The following is an 18236-nucleotide window of genomic DNA, read 5'->3' on the forward strand; positions in this document are numbered from 1 at the left end:
CTCATTTAATTAAATTTTTAAAATTTTAAATTTATTATTTTAAATTAAAAATTATTAAAATTATAAATAAAATAAGTTATTTATGGCTATTTAAAATTTAACTAGCTAAAATTTTACTCGTTTTAACTTATTTATTAAATTAAATAAAATTTAAATTTATTAATATCTAATCTAAATTCAAAATAATTAAAATTTAAGTTTAACTTTGAACTCGAAAAAGTTTTTAATAAATTCAACTTGAATTTTTCATTCAGATTGACTCATTGTAATAACATTATATATATTATATGAAAAGTTATATTTATAAATTAAAGTTATAAATAAAATTGGCAAACTTAGAATTAATAAATATAAAATTAAAAATAAAGGCCAATTTTATTTTTTATAATCACAAGTGATCAATTTTATTTGCACCCAATTAACTTCTTAAGATATAAAATATTATTAATAAATATTTACTTCATTAATAAAAATAAAATTTTCTCAGTTAAGATAAAATATCGAACTTCAATCTTTTTTTTTTAGTAAAAAGACCGAAGTCTCCTTATTAATCCTCTACCTTTTTAGAAAGTTAAAAAAACATAAATAAAAAACAGCCCATTTTCATAAAAACCTTTCTCTCCCTATTTTCTAAATTTTAAATAAATTTAAATACTCTATAAAATTTGTAATCATATAAGGAATTTCAACATGATCCGGCGGATGCGAGTCGTATTAGATTCAAATTAAAAATATTGATGAAATTGAATTAATTTAAAATTTTAATTTGATTATTTATTTATTTCGGTTTGATTTTTAATTTTAAAAATTTTAATTATTTCGATTCGATTTTAGTGAGAAAAATTAAAAAAATGAATTGAATCGATTAATGATAATAATATATTATTTTTAATAATATAGTGAAATTAGATAATATTAATGTTAAAATATTTCAATTAAATTTTAAAATATTAAAAATAAAGTATAAAAATAAAAAATTTATTAAAAATTCAAACGATTAAACTGAATCAAATCAGTTTAATTTGATTTGGTTTTTTATCAAATCGATTTGATTTTTATAAACACTAAAATTTTAACTTTTTATTTATTTATTTCGGTTTTATTTTTAATTTCAAAAATTTTAATTATTTCGATTCGGTTTTAATGAAAAAAATTAAAAAAATGAATTCAACCGATTAATGATAATAATATATTATTTTTAATAATATAGAGAAATTAGAACATGTTAAAATATTTTAATTAAATTTTAAAATATTAAAAATAAAGTATAAAAATAAAAAATTTATTAAAAATTCAAACCGATTAAACTGAATCAAATCAGTTCAATTTGATTTGGTTTTTTATCAAATCGATTTGATTTTTATAAACACTAAAATTTTAATTTTTTATTTATTCGATTTTATTTTATTTTAAACCGAACCAATCGAATGCGTACTCCTAATCAAGTGATTATTTTCACAATTAATCACATTTTATTAACTCGATTAATATATATTAAATATGTATTAAAATTTTTTATATTTTAATTTTTTTTAGGAATATATTTTAAATTTTAATGCAAGGAAAACAAAAGTTTCTCAATAAAAGTCCTTGTTGGCAAGTTCATTTCAATGACAACAATTTATAATACTCTGCTTTTTTATTATATTTTTATTTAAAGTATTTGTCCAAAGTTTAATTCTCACTCAAATCATTCAAAAAAAAAAAAGAAAAATACACTCATAGTTTGTGCTAAGTAGTTTAGTTTGATCAGCAAATATAAAGTTGCAATCTAACGGTCTTAGATTTTGGTAAAATCTGAGCCGTTGAAGTACAGGTATGTGTTTTGATCCGAATCTGTGGCTGTAGAAATCGCAGAAAATCCAACGTAACCCCCTTGAGACTTAAGTTCGCATATTTCTGCAACATATTGAAAGAGTTTGTGTTCTTTGTTGTATGGTTGATTCACATATTCCTCCATTTCCATCCACTAAAAAAACATATTATTAATAATAATTAATTAAATTTCTTTATTTTACGTGAAAATATTTTTCAAAAAATACAAATGGGTACCTGAGCAGCCTCAACTTCTGAATCTTGCTTGTGGATTTCAAAGGAATTTGGTCGTAACATACAAACAAAAAATAAATCTGATTTGCTAAAGAACGACCGGTGGCTTTGTCTGTGGGTAAAAAATATAAATATTAAATTATTTTTTATATTAAAAATGATATAAGAATGCATGTTAAATAAAAATAGTATATAGATTTCTTACCTAAATGCTAAAATTTCCATAAATTCTGCGTCGATCTGATACAAAATAAATATTAATTAAAACCAGCTTAGATTTAAAATGGTTTTTAAGTGTAAAATTACAAGTTTATTACTTACTCCAGTCTCTTCTTTAACCTCTCGAACTGCAGCCTCGCAAATATCTTCACCCTGTGAATGGAAATTTTCAATTTATTATGCAAAAATAATTAATAATAAATAAATAAATAATTCTGATAGACTCACCTCATTGACTACCCCAGTAGGTAACTTCCATACCCCTGTGCCTTTGAATCCACCACTTTTCTCTTGAACTACTAGCACCTATCAAATTAACCACTTTTCTTTCAAAAAATAAGACACCAACTCTAAGCTTACTCATTACTACAAGAAATTAGTTCTTTTGTAATGGGAAGGCTTTGATTAAGCAAAATTGGAAAGAAGAAATTGAAGTTAAATGAAATGAATACCTGTCTTTTTTTATTTAGTATGAATGCTCCAATGCCCACTCGATGTGAAGCATTAACAGGAAGAGTATCAGGAGTGTTAGGTAGCCAACGCACCAACATCAAGTAATCTGCTTCAGCATGATGGTACCTAAATCCTTCCTGCATTATTACCAACAAATCTTTTTCTAATTATCAACATTAATGATCGCTCTTAATTCTTTTCGATTTATTTTTTAATTATCGATAAATTTTTTAATTTCGCTTTGATATATATAAATATTTATTATTTATTTATTGATCGTGTGAAAGAAATAAAATAAGAAAACAATAAAAACTAACACTCAAGGTAATTTACTTACCTGAACTATATGATGGACGAGATTAGAAAATTCAATTGGTAATTTGATCCATACACCTCTTTTTCCCTAAAAAATATTGGGAAAAATTGACAAAATAAAAATAATTAATGTTTGCAAATGCAGCAAAATCAAGTGGATATATAGGGAATTAGTAGATGATAAAGAATTAATCAAGTACCTGGTTTTTCCATTTTGAAATGGAAGCTCTAAGTAGAGGAACGAAAACGTGGGAGTCCATATGTTCTTCGATTTCTACAGTAATTCCTTCATAGAAATCCTCAACTCCATTCAGCAGTCCAATCTGCTCAACTTCATTTTCAACAACTGTCTGCTCTGTTGTCGATGCCATTTTCCTAATCAAGAATAAAAATGTATAATAGGATAGAAATTTTATAATACAACGTTGTTTAAATAAATCGAAACCTTTGATTTGAATCAGTTTGCCTGCGGAAAGGTCCATTTTGGAGTATGTTAAAGTCGTTTCTGGCAACAAACAACTAACCTTTAAGGCATTAACTCCTCCATCACTTGGTCTTATTTGCCGACCAGTAATATTTTCATCGGTAAAAATTTTTGAATTATTATATGTGTAGTGGAATTTGTGCTGTCAAATAAAATTTTTTTCTACACTCACAGATTTAGTCTGTAATAAGTGTATTTGAATAAATTTAAGAGATTTTAAATTTTACTCTTTCAATTTTCAATCTCTAATTAAAAAAAAATAAAATTCTTTTCTAATTAATAGAATTTAAAATAGAGTTAATTCACGAGATAAAGAAAATTATTTTGAAAAAAAAGAAATAAAATCCAAAATAACTAAAAATTACAATAGCTATAGAAATTATGAATGAAAATTGAATCGATAGTAATTATTTTCCAATGGAATATTGAGGAAAAGAGGTGATAATAAAAATATAATTAGAAAAAAAAAAAAAAAAAAAAAAAAAAAAAAAAGAAGAAAGAAGAATTTTGCATGCATACCTTAATTATATATAAGGCTTTCGGCGGGGAAGTGAAGGCTTGTTTAGAAGCGTGAAGGGATTGAGATCGTATATGTATATATACACACGCACGCACTCAATGGCAAATTTATCAATGAGTCCTTGTGAAAAAGAAAATGTCAAAAAAATCCAAATTAGGAAATATTCGTCTATCATTATTATAAATTAGTATCGCCGGAGTTTCCAGGCATGAGCCTCTTTATTTTTCAGAAAATAAAATGTAACTTCGTGGATGCTAAGCTTTAAGAAAAGTAGTTAATAAAATATTTTTAAAAAACTTACATATTAATTATTTTCTGTAAAATAAAAATTTTTTAATTTTACTTTTATGGTACCTATATCATTCAGAAGCAGTGTGTCTGAAAAGGATAAGCAGAATATCTGCCTGTAAAGTATGCTTTTTTTTCATGGCTTCCTATATTTTCCTTTTTCCTTTCAACTACTTCCTTCATTTTTCTCAAGTCATTCTTTTACGTATTTTTTAATTTTTAAGTTATTGTTTTTGCATATGGCCATTCATTTTATTCCAACACCACAATTGATTAGGTTGATTTAATTAACAATCTTCAGTTTAAATCGAAAAAATCGATTGAACTGAATTAATTTAAAATTTTAGTTTAAATTTTTATTTATTTCGATTCGTTTCGATTTTTAATTTTAAAAATTTTAATTATTTCAGTTTGGTTCGATTTTTAATTTAAAAAATTTTAATTATTTCGATTCGATTTAATTTTTAATTTCAAAAATTTTAATTATTTCGGTTCGATTCAATTTTAATTAAAAAAATTAAAAAAATCAAACAAAACTGATTAGTAATAATAATATATTATTTTCAATAATATAGAAATTATATTATATTAAAATTAAAATATTCTAATTAAATTTTAAAATACGATAAAAAAATAAAAAATTTATTAAAAAATTAAATCGATTAAATCGAATTAAATTAAATTAAATTAAATCGATTTTATTTAATTTAATTTTTAATTAAAATCAATTCTAATTAATTTTTATAAATATTAAAATTTTAATTTTTAATTTATTTAATTCAATTTAATTTTAAATTTAACAAAATGTACTTACCTGTAAATATAACTGCGGACTCGCGTTTTGTTTAATTATAAAATATGCATGTCGATTACGGAGCTTCATAAGGGATTTCCACTGCCTATTAATTTTTAATTTGAGATTAAATTATAAAATAATTAAAAATTTTAAATTTTTTTATTAACAATAATATATAAATATAATAAAATAATTTAAATTATCTTATTTTAAATATAATTATAATAAAATTTATAATTTTAAATATTTTTATTAACTCTTAAAATTTTAAATTAAATTATAAAATGTTAAATATATAAATAATATTTTCAAATTTTACTAGATAATGGTTTCATTTAATATAATTATAAATAAATTTAAAAATATTTTATCACTTAAAGTAGTTACTTCTCCTTGCAAATGAAAATCGTCGCCACCTGTTATTTGAGGTGGTATTTCAGATCCGCAGAAAATAAATAAATAAATCAATTGAACATTCAGGAGCTTTCACGAGTTTCAAAGTCAAGATGTATTATGGATGAGGTCCAACTTTATTTATTTATTTATTTTTCACGTGTTTTGGTACTTTGTCCTACGTGGATGGCACACCAATATTTGGCAATTTATTAAAGAAAAATTCAAAGAGAAACTTTCTTTTTTAATTAATCTGTTATGTATTTTTTAAGATTTTAAATTCGTACCCACCATATATTTTTAGAGAAATTTGCAATATTGAAAAATTATTATTTAATTTTTATGTTGTGAAAAATTATCATTTTTTAAAATACATTATAATCATTTTTAATATTTACAAAGATTTATTAATTCACAATTTGAATGTCCACGAGAGCATATTGAAGAATAAAAATTAAATTAATAAAATATTATATTTACATTTTATTATATTTACTAATAAAATTAATTATTTTTATTATTAATATAAAAGGCTATAACTTTTATATTACTTTATTATTATTTTGTAAAATTATTAAAATTTTGAATTATTTATTTACATAATATTTTAATTAAAGTTGATAATGTTTTAAATAAATTAGTATTTTGAATAAATTAATATTAAAAAGCTTAAGTAAAGTATTATATAATAAATAAATATTATAAAGCAAGTGAGAAATAAAAAGAGAAAGGAGAACAAGGTAATCAAATTGAGAGATTTTTTTAACGATACAAAGAATTTGAAAAATAAATATAAAAATATTTTTAAAACTAAGAGACGAATGATATAATTTATTATATAATTAACTCAATAATTACACGTTAAACTAAGGTGAAATAAAACTATTTAAATTTTATCGATAGTTTTACTTAATAATATTTTATTCATATACACTCACAGTTTTAATTTAGTAATAAGTACATTTAAATAAATTTAAGGGGTCTCACATTTTATTATTCTAATTTTAGATTTTTATTTTTAAAAAAAAATATTTGATTAAAATTAAATTTAGAAAAACGAAAAGGTAAAAGACAAAATTTTTTATTAAATTTTTGAAAATTAAAAATTATTTATTTGAAAATAGTTATTTATAATAAGAAATTTTAATATAAAAAAATATAAAATTAATCTTTTAAATAATAAATTTTTATTTTAAATTTTATAATAAATGTGTGATTCTCATCCTACTTTCAAAGTAGTACATTTTAAAATATTTTTAAAAATTTATTATAAATTTTAAATAAATATTAATAATAAAAATTAAAATTAATTTAAATTTAATATAAAATTTAAAATTAATTATTCCGTATCTAAATAATAATAAGAATTGAATCTACATAGCTCCGAATTCAATATATGCAGCTTTCATCAGGTTATGTGTTGGTCTACTATTTTCTCTCTCATCGATGGGGTTTCTAACTCTTAAAGAATCTGCATTAGAGTAGGTAATTCTGGAATACTATTCTCGTCAAATCTGCAATGGCTAGCTGGCAAATAATAAAGACTCGACTCTTCTATCAACCGAACATGCATGGTATGTGCTGAAGTTGAATTAGCCAACCCCATGCAACCCTTAATTTCGTCTTCAGAAGTTAAGTTTCTCCTTCCACTAGTCAATATATATATACATATATATAGATTATGGTCTTCGTTGACCATAAAAATAAACATATGGAATAATTTAAAATTTTTATTCAAATTATTAATTTAGGTACCAAGATTAATTAAGAAAAATGATATCCTATAAAACGAAAACTATTTTTAAAAATAAAGATAATAAAACCCAACATTGACCATTAAATATTAATAAAATTATTATCTCATTAATCACGTTATCTTGCTACATTTTAAAATATAATTAATAAAAATTTAAAAAATTATAGTGTAATTATAAAATTTTTTAAAATTTAAAATTTATTGACCATTTTATCTAAAATTAAAATTTATAATAATTAAAATATTTGATATTATTATTTTTATTATTTTTATTTTATTAATAATTTGAATATTTAGAGGTAAGCATTCGGTCGGTTCGGTTTAAAATCGAACCAAACCGAATAAACCAAAAATTGAAATTTTAGTGTTTATGAAAACCGAACTGAATCGATTTTAATCAGAAACTGAATCGAACTGAATCGGTCTGATTCAGTTCGATTTGGTTTGGTTTGATCGGTTTCGATTTTTAATATTTTTTTTATTTTTTACACTTTATTTTTAATATTTTAAAATTTAATTAAAATATTTTAATATTAATATAATTTAATTTCTCTATATTATTGAAAAAATATATTATTATCACTAATCGATTCGGTTCGGTTTTTTCTGATCAAAATCGAACCGAACCGAAATAATTGAAATTTCTGAAATTAAAAACCGAACCGAACTGAAATGTATAAAAAATCGAATCAAAATTTTAAATCAGTTCAATTCGATCGATTTTTTTAGTTTGAACCGAATACTGCTCACCCTAGTATATCAATTTATATTAATTCAAGTCTAAATTTGAAATTTTATGGGAGAATTAATATTATGTTGCTGAATTTTTAAGAAATAATTTATTTTATCTCTACAATTCTTAAACCAATTAAAATGTCTTATTATTTTAAAATCAATGCAACTATTTAATAATTCTGTTATGTTAGTCAAGAAAATTAAATATTTTTTTTATGATAAAACATGAAAAACCTTATAGTAATTTACTTAAAATATTAGAGATTAAATTTAAAAAGACATTTGTGGTTCATCAAATACCTTATGAAATCTGTTATAAATAGTTATATTTCAAAATAATAAGAAACTGTTTAATTAAGTTTAAAAATTATAAAAATAATAAAACAAATTAATTTTAAAAAATTTAACAACTTAATAATAATTTTTTTTTTAAATCATATTTATAGATAAAAGAAACTATTGTATTAAGACAAACTGAAATGACTGAGGAACTCCACAACTACAAGGATGTCGACCTCAAACTTTTCCTCAAAGACGAAAAATACTCCATCAATGTGGTGCATTCTCTAGGAAATTATCTTCCACTTCAATTAATAAACCTTACTACACCATTTTCCTTCAAAGTCTTCCACTAATATGACCCTACACATAAATTGATTGGATGGAAGAAAAATTTTAATTCTACCTACCAAGAGATTGTATCATACTCGTTAGATTTATAACTTATAATTTTAGTAGGATACTCTTTGTAATCGGGAGATCTATTTCTTAAGGTCTAAATAAAGTAGATTTCTTATTTATATGTTAGATGAGATTTCTGATTAGATTATAATTAAATGGTTTAATACTATAAATAAGAGTATAGTTAATAGATTATTTAACTTTACTAGTTGTGGTGAGGAGATTTGTTTAACTATAGAGTAGTGTTTTGCTCATTGTGGTGAGGGGCCGTAACGACTTAGAAATTGGACCACTACCAGTGTTAGGATTCATATCGACTTAAGGTTGTCGGTGCCTGTAGCAAATCTACTATACATCCTGTTACATTTAATATAATTCCAAACATGACTTTAAAAACGTACATAAACATTTTTATAATATGAACCAAGACTCGGCATATGCATACATATATAACTGAAAACATAAAATCATACTAGAGCTCTCATCAAATGCTCCAGTGTGGTCAACATTGCATGCCTCAGTTTGATTCATACATAGCTTAAACTTAAAATTTTTACATAATAAGATCATTAACAATGGGATCATAAAAAAAAACTCGGACAAAACACAATTCTAAACCACAATACGTTACATGTCCACAGTTATACTATTACATAAGAGTTATACCAAAGAACATAACTGACTTCTCGAGCTAACTCTAGTCCTGCAAATCTGGGTTTAGGGGAAAGAGATAAACTATTAGAGCCTAGTGAGCAGAAACATAATCATAAAATAATTTAATAAGGCATATGATTGTACGAATGCATCATAACATAAACAATTCATATCAAGATATATTTTTCACCAGTAACCCTCCATAATTTGAATAGTGTCCGGCCACAATGGGTGCTCCTTAGGACTTCTTCTTAAATATAGCATAATATATCTATAGTACTAGGAGCGTAGAATGGGAACCTTGGTCTTTTTCTCATATAGTGCCAAGGGCGTAGAATAGGTATCAACCCGGACTTTCATATACGTCATACATATCATAACATGCTCGAGAACTAGTGGGTCCAACATCCATCTACAACAATAAAGAATTATGCAATACATCATATTCATGAATTCTAATATAAACAACCTATTCATATATACATGGCATTCATGATGAATGAGCATGCTTAAAACGTTTGATTTTTTTTAAAATAATAGTTTAATTTAGTTCTACTCACCTCTCATTGATGCAACTTTAGCTCTTAAGTAGTTATCTCATTGCTAGTCTCTATGGTTTCCCAAGTCTGATCCTACACAGATGGACTTAAATAAGGAATGAAACATAAACTTTACAACTCTTAAAACTACCCTAAGAAATCTCTAAAAGTATATAAGAAAAAATATAGAAAATTATTGGAGAGGAGACTTTCGGCAGCCTAAAATCTCCTTACAGATCTAAAAGTCAAACTTTCGGAGGCAGGTTAGGCTGCCTTTCACATGCAGGTTCAGAGGCCAAACCCACATGTTTCTGCAATGTAGAACCCAATTCTGCCTTCTATTAACAGCCCCCAAAACAACATTAAACTCACATGCAACAGCTAGAACCATGCCATAACAATTCAAGACACATAAAACCATTCTAAACTATTATAAACTTCCACATGCAATCATCAAACAAGGATTAAAGCATAGAGTCAAACTTAACTCCAAAACACCAAAAAATTCTTGTATGCAAAATCAAGACTCTTAAAAGTAACCTATAAAAACTGCCCTAAACTCATAAGACTAACAAAAGGGCAAAATTAAGCTTACCTTTTCTGAAGAAAACTCTTGAAGCAGATATGGAAAACAAAATGGGAGCTTGGTCCTTGATTAAACTTTTTATTCTTCAATCTCATAGCAAAAGAGTTGAAACACTTTAGGATTTAGTCATTCGAAACTAAATAGGTGAGAAAAATTCGAGATAAAAATTTTGAACTTACCCCTGCCCGAAATGGAGAGAAATTCTCTCTCTCTTTCGGGCTGACGACTATTTATAGGTGGGCTATAAAACCCACCTTCGACGGTTGAACTTGAAGATTCGACGGTTGAACCTTAAAATTTTTTCAATGTATTTTTTTTAAATATATTTTAAAATACTTAAAATAAAAATCCATTTTATAGAAGTTTCTAGTTCTGAGGTTTTAGATTCCATCAGAGATTCTGTCAAAAAGTTGAAATTTTAACACTGGAGTTTAGCCGGGTATGACAGGGGCTTTGTCCAATTGAAGATAAAGGCTTTTGTCTATCATATGGAGAGTGACTTTTACCCAACATAGTGTAAAAGAGAGGGAGAGGCTTCAAACTTAGATGGAAAAGGGATTTGCCCATGAAGTTGAAGACACCATTTATTATAATGTAGTTATAATAATAGACTGAAAGGAATTAACTAATACAATTATTATAAGCAATTTATTAGTTTATTAGGTGTAATTGGATTGATAGATAGATAGTTTGACCTTGTATTGATGATTTTATTGAAAAATAGTAGAAGATGAATGTCTGTGAATATAACTCTATTTTTACAGGTGAATTACATTAAAATTTTGTGTTATTCTTTTATTATTTGTAGGTGATTATCACAATAAAATTGTATTGCAATTAGACGAGTCTCTTAAATCATAAAATTGATGGATTTAAAAGTACTAAATATGTGGCTTAAATTGAGATATATTCTTAATAAGTTTAAAAGGTAATTCGGTTTGAAAGGTTTTGTGATGCTACTAAAAAACATATTTTGTGAAGTATGCAGTGGTAGCAAATGATTCGGGCTTTTTTGTCTACTATGTCAATATTATGAAAATTTTACAAATATATTAGGATTAATATTTTGAGAATTTTAAAATATTTTATCTTACTCTCTTTTATTGTAGTGAAATTTTTATTTCTATTTTACCCACGTATATAAATTATATGATGGAATCACATAAATGTTGTGTCTATTCTTTTTTTTTTTTCGTTTATATTATAATTGTATGGTTGTATGTATGCTTAGTTCTATATGCCTTTTTTAACAAAAAGTTTGTAATCTATGCAAATATTTATTTGTTTCTTGAAAGATAAATATTTTACCTTCTTTCCAAAAATTTAGTCATTAAAAAAATCAAATGAATTCTCAAGCAATTATTTATATCTTTACTTTCAATCCTAATCTCTATTTATCTTCTAAACACCACCCCTTCTCTTCCTCGATCATTTCTTTCTCTTCTTTTCTTCTATTCACCTTCAACACTAGTCTCTATACATCCTCTAAACCCCATATCAATTTTGCATGTATTGAACATATATTTTAATTATGAAATATTAATGTTATTTATTTTGATAATTTTATGTATTTTATACAAAAATGCAAAGGATAGGAAAGATGAGCCAAAATCCAAGAAAAAAAAGTTGATTATATGCAATGCCTAAATAGACTTGATCAAAGACTTCTCCAAGTCTCTGGGCAAAGCCTCCAAACAGTAGCAGAAGTATATATGACGTGAAAAAATCAGAATTCTTCCATTTAAATAACACAAATCAGTCCAGATCCTATGAGATTCCTCTTCAAGAGATCAGAAAACCTCTACCCTCTCTAGAAAACAAATCAAAATGATTATTTCACTGAAAATATTCAAATCAAATTCTTTAGGAAGAAATTTCAAGAGGATTTCTCTATGGTTTTACTATTTAAGTACACTTTTTTACAGCAGCAGCACATCATCTCTCCCTTTGGCTGAATTCCTTTCTTCTTTTTGTATTTTCTTGCAGTCATGTGTGGTTAATTTCTTTAATTTTAGTTGAAGATAGGTTGAAATTTCAGTTTTTTTATATATTATGAAATCTAAACTTTATTGTTCATCTTTATTATTCTAATATTAATATAATTTTGATTATTATTATTATTATTATTTTGTTGATTGATCAATAGGATCCGTTGTTTATATTTTTAAGGTAATATATTGTTAATTTGAATACTTTAGTTCATAATTACTTGAAATATTCAATAATAGGTAACAATTAGTGTGACCCACTAAGGAATTGCATGATCTAGTTTAAGCTCAGCATGCGGTTTGGTTTATTGGTTAGAATTGAATCTCTCTAATCCTTAAGGTGATTGATAAATTAAATCTAATAGATGTTCTTTAAGTTGTTTGTTAATTAGGGTTAATTAGCGAATGTTTTCTAATTAATTTACACCTAAGAGAGATTAATTGTGAGGAGCATCTCTCATAACTAGAACCAATTTATTGAAATGAATAAAGATATTTTTGCTTCAATGATTAATTCTCACAACTGAAATAGATTTTATTTTTCAACTGGAATATGTTTGCATTGATTTTCTCTCAAGTTAATTATTAGATTTTCTCTTGATTATTGCTTATCTTAATTGTCTTGTTTTTATTTCCACTCTTCATCAAAATCCCCTCCTTTTTATTTTTATTATTTGTTTTCTTAATTATTGATTGAAGATTTTTAGTATCAATTCTTTGTGGATTCGTGTAATACTCGGCTCGAGTCCGGCCTCGGAATTCCTGTCGTCTGGTGGAATCTCGGGTGTCGGAACCCTCGAGAAGGGTAAGACATATGTTTTCATGTGTGTTTTAAGAGTTTTGAATGTTTTCCAGTGTGAAAGGAAATGAGTTTTGAAAGAAAAGAAATAAGGGAGAAATGCAAAGGTTCGGCCGCCGAAGGTCACTTTCGGCCGCCGAACATTGCATGGTTTCGGATTCACGTTCGACTGCCGAAGGTGGTCTGGCCAGCCACCTATTTAAGGGCCAAAGGTCGGTGGAAGGAGGATATTTCTCCTCCACTTGCAGCCAGAGGTGAGTTCCAGCCTCTCCCAAGTTGACTTTCATGTTTTTCATGGTTTTCACCAAATCTTTCAAGGGTTTTAAGAGTTTTGGTGTGTTTTGAAGGTTTTTAGCAAAAATAGCAAGTTTGGAAGTTTGGAGCTTTGGAAGAGGTTTTCTTCATATCTCCACGTTAGGATCCCTTGATCTCTTGTTTGGAAGAGGTAAGTCAAGATCCAGAACCTCTTTTACTGATTTTTGAAGGTTTTATGGGAGTTGTATGGATAGTATGCATGAATAGGGTTTTGGTTGAGGTTTTGCATGATTTTGTGTTTAAGCATGTTTGTTTGTTATGTTTCTTGGGGTGATAAGTGAGTTTTAGGCCCTTTTATGCATGTTTTATGGTATGTGCTAGTTGGGAGTAGTTGATATGCATGTTGGGTAAGTTTGGGGGAAAGGTTTGCATGAAACAGAGCAGGGTTCTGCCCAACCGGCAAAACCAGGTTCGGCCGCCGAACCCCTTGTGGAGGCAGTTTCGGCTGCCAAAGCTTGCCCCCGAAACTTGGGACTTTCGTCTCTGGAGGCAAGGTTCGGCCGCCGAAAGTGCCGCCGAAGGTTGAGTTTCGTCTCTGGACGCGACTTTCGGCTGCCGAAGGTGCCGCCGAACATGCATGAGTTTCGTCTCTGGAGAGGGGTTTCGGCCGCCGAACCTGCCGCCGAACATGCCTTGTCCAGCTTTCTTTTGCATGTTTTCTGTGATTGTTTGGGGATCGTTTAGAGGGTTTTTGGGGAGTTTCTTAGAGATGGTCTTGAGTTAGTTTGGTCCCTCATTTGAGTCCACCTGTGTAGGAACGGACCAAAGGAATCAGGGAAGTCAGCAGTGAGCACAGGTTCAGAACCTGCAGAGGTAGTCCAAAGTCAGCCAGAGGTGAGTGGAACTTCTCTTTTCAGAACTAAACTGCTTTGAGCATATGTCATGCATCATAAGAGTATAGTAGGGTGTTTGCATTAGTTTCACGAAGTTGACGCATTGCATAATACGATGTGTATGAGGCTGTGAATAGACCAAGGCGACTCCAATAGCCCAAACTCTGTTATAAGACCTGGCCGGGCCAGGCAGCCATCTGTAGGTAAGACCTGACTAGATCAGGCAGCAGAGATAGTAAGACCTGGCTGGGCCAGGCAGGCAGAGTGGTAAGACCTGGCCGGGCCAGGCAGATTGAGGTTGTAAGACCTGGCTAGGCCAGGCATCCTTTGAGTGGGATTGTTGGTGGTCATGTCTATCCCTGAGATGATGTGATGTAGTGCATTCCATGAGGTCATGTTTTCAACTTATGGTTTCTATAGTTCTGCTCATTGGGCTTGTATAGCTCATCCCTCTCCCCTATCCCCCAGGTTTGCAGGTTCAGAGTTCAGAGGGAGTCCAGCAGGGTTTGCAAGAAGAAGAGTTATGTAATAGCTAGTGTGGACATGTACATGTAACGAGATAATGTATAGTGTATAGCGTTGTGCTTGACTTAGAAGAGTTGTAATCCCTTGTTGTAGACACATGATCAGTTTATGTATGTTTCTTTTATTGTTAATACATATGAGAAAACCAGGCTTAACATTATGAGTTGATAGATCAGAAATAGTGCATGCACAAGTTAAGCCTTGGAGAAAAGAAAAGTGTTAATGGATTGACAGAAAATGTATGATCATGTATGGAATTTCACAGGTACACAGACAGTATAGCAGGCTTACTACGGGTCCCGGCGACCTTAAGTCGATCTGGATCCTAGTACCGGTAGCAATTCGATTTCCGGGCTGTTACAATTCGATTCTATTCATCAAATATGCAATATATATTTGTTGGATTTGAATAGATTATTTTTTGTTCTTCAATACCCATCACACATCAACATCTTCCCTTCTTCTTCTTATCTTCTATTGATTATTTATTTCCTTTTACCCCATTATTTGAAATTAATTGTTGTGTAGGAAAAAAATTTTAATTAATTTTTACAAAATTATATAAAATCTTATATTTTTTTTAAATAAAAATTTCTTAAGTTAAAAAATTGAATCCTTTCATTTAAAATAAGAGAATTGTGAAAAAATAAAATAGGACTGTTTAGATTCCATCAGGAATTTCAATCAATAATGTTTGATTAAGACAAAATTCAGAAAATGAAAAAGCTAGAAGCGAAAATTTCTTATTAAATTCTCAAAAATTGAAAAGTGCCTCAAACAGGTAAGAAATTGCTATTTATAATAGAAAAAAATCATAATATAAAAACTTACGAGAAAATCTAAAAAAATAATAAAATTAAAAAATTAACTCTCTAAACGATGAAATTTTTGCCTCGAACATTGTGATAGACCTGTGATCCTTGTCACACTTTGGAAAGTCGTGCGTCTCGAAATTCCTTTTCGAAAAAGAAATTTCGAGACGCTATTGTGGTCCTCCAACGGATGTCGGCAGCAGAAGTTAAACCCGATCCAAGTCTGCCATAAAATTCCAGGTTAATTGCTCCGCATCATTTCTTTCCACTTGTAAAGAATTCGACCTCGAGTTGTCATTAGCAGGGTAGTACTGAAATAGATTTGCCGTGTTAATCGTCTTAGAAATTTTCATATAGCCTGGGGGGTCAAGAATATAGGTATTGTCATTAATCTTCTGAATAATCTGAAATGGACCAATCTTCTTTGGGTCAAGCTTTTTCTGTCCTCCATCACGTTTCTTGCGCATATACACTATAAATTGATCACCGATATTGAAGGACTTGAAATGTCTATGTTTATCAGCTGCAACTTTATACTTGTCATTGACTTCCGCAAGGCATTGTTGTACCTGTTTGAAAATGTCCACATGCTGATTTGCCAAGTTGTTTGTTGCAATACTGTTATGAAAACCTGTAGGAAGGGTAACAAGATCAATTGTATACGCTGGCATTCTCCTGTACACAACTGCAAAGGGTGACATCCTTGTAGAACTATGGAGAGAACTGTTGTAAGCAAATTCTGCTTGGGCAAGAGCAAGATTCCAAACGATTTTCTTATTACTACAAATGCAATGCAGAAGATTGCTAAGAGTGCGGTTCACCACTTTAGTTTGGCTACCAGTTTGAGGATGAGAAGCACTACTGTATCAAAGTTCAATCCCAAAACACTTCCATAAAGTCATCAAAAAGTGGCCTAGAAACTTCACATCTCTGTCAGAAGTAATGGTCTTAGGAATGCCTTGTAAACGAACAATCTCCTGGAAAAACAGTTTTCCAATATGAGAAGCATCATTAGATTTCTTGCAATGAATGGAATGTGCCATTTTGGAGAATATGTTAACGATAACAAAAATGGAATCAGATCCACATTGAGTACGTAGAAGACCAATAACAAAATCCATAGTCAAGTTTTCCCAAGAGTATTCTGGAATAGGTAATGGAGTATATAAGCTCGTGTTCTAGGCATGACCCTTCTGAGTTTGACAAACTGGGCACCTCTGTACCATCCGTCATGTATCCTTTTTTAATTGTGACCAATAAAAATGCTCCTCTAAACCAGCAATAGTCTTATCACGCCCCAAATAGCCACTCAAACCTCCACCATGGACCTCTCGAATCAATTTCTTTCCTACAAAAAGAACGAGGAATGCATGACCTATTTTCCTTTAAAAAAAAACATCATGTATCAAGAACATATTCAGTAGGCTGACGAACTTGGACCTTCGCCCATATATCAGCAAAATCATCATCTGCAACATACAAATCATTCAAAAATTCAAAACCCATGACTCCTTTATTAATTGTAATCAACAAAGCAGCATTCCTACTCAAAACGTCTGCTACCTTATTACTATGGCCAGCCTTATATTTTATAACATAATAAAAAACTCCAAAAGAAGTTACACATCGAGCATGCATCTTATTCACATGTTTTTTAGTTTTAAAGTGAATCAAAGATTGATGATGTGGAGCAATTAGTTTTGAATTTTATGGCAGACTTAAATCGAGTTTAATTTCTGCTAATTAATCAAAGATAGATTCTACATCCAACGAACAAAAAAAGTTTTGAAGGTCTATCTTTATCTTGTAATCTTTATGATAATCCCATTGGAAATTTACGACAACAGGATTTGAAACTGGCTGTGGGCGTTTGGCTGCAGCGGATTGGTTGTTACCCCGTTGTAGGGCTAGCTGTTCGATCATCTCCCTCAATTCTGCCAAAGGATGCCTTAATTGTAGCGAGTCGCACCTCTTGGTTGTTGGCCACGAATGAACTTCACTCTGATGCCAACTGAAATAGAACTGTTTAGACTCCGTCAGGAGTTTTAACCAATAACGTTTGGTTAAGATGAAATTCAAAAAATGAAAAGGCTAAAAGTCAAAATTTCTTATTAAATTCTCAAAAATTGAAAAGTGTCTCAAATAATTAAGAAAAATATTATTTATAATAGAAAAAATATTAATACAAAAAATTACGAGAAAATTTAAAACAATAATAAAATTATAAAATTGATTTCTAAACAATAGAATTTTAATCTTGACATTTATGATAGGCTTATGGCTCTGATCACACTTTTAAAAGTCGTGCGTCTCGAAATTTTTTTTCGAAAAATTATTATAAACTTTAAATGAACGTCGGCAGCAGAAATTAAGTCTGATTCAAATCTATCATAAAATTCAAAACTAATTATTCTGTATTAAAAAAAATAGAAATCAATTAAATTAAAAACTTATAAAATTTTTAATTCTAAAGTTATTTTTTATTTTTTATTTTTA

At 28.1% G+C, this 18236-nt stretch overlaps 1 protein-coding gene across 1 annotated transcript; it reads right to left on the minus strand.

Moving 5' to 3' along the window:
• Positions 1-1671: 1671 nt before the first annotated feature.
• On the minus strand, positions 1672-16861 carry LOC122725255 (nudix hydrolase 2-like). Its single transcript, XM_043962282.1, has 10 exons — positions 16662-16861; positions 16212-16601; positions 3237-3411; positions 3059-3124; positions 2721-2858; positions 2497-2574; positions 2371-2421; positions 2255-2289; positions 2053-2161; positions 1672-1969 (listed from the first exon to the last, which is right to left on the minus strand). The coding sequence occupies exons 1-10, from the start codon at positions 16859-16861 to the stop codon at positions 1781-1783; spliced, it is 1431 nt and encodes a 476-aa protein (XP_043818217.1). The 3' UTR covers positions 1672-1780.
• Positions 16862-18236: the final 1375 nt, after the last annotated feature.

This window comes from Manihot esculenta, chromosome 12 (assembly GCF_001659605.2).
Source record: "Manihot esculenta cultivar AM560-2 chromosome 12, M.esculenta_v8, whole genome shotgun sequence".
NCBI lineage: Eukaryota > Viridiplantae > Streptophyta > Magnoliopsida > Malpighiales > Euphorbiaceae > Manihot > Manihot esculenta.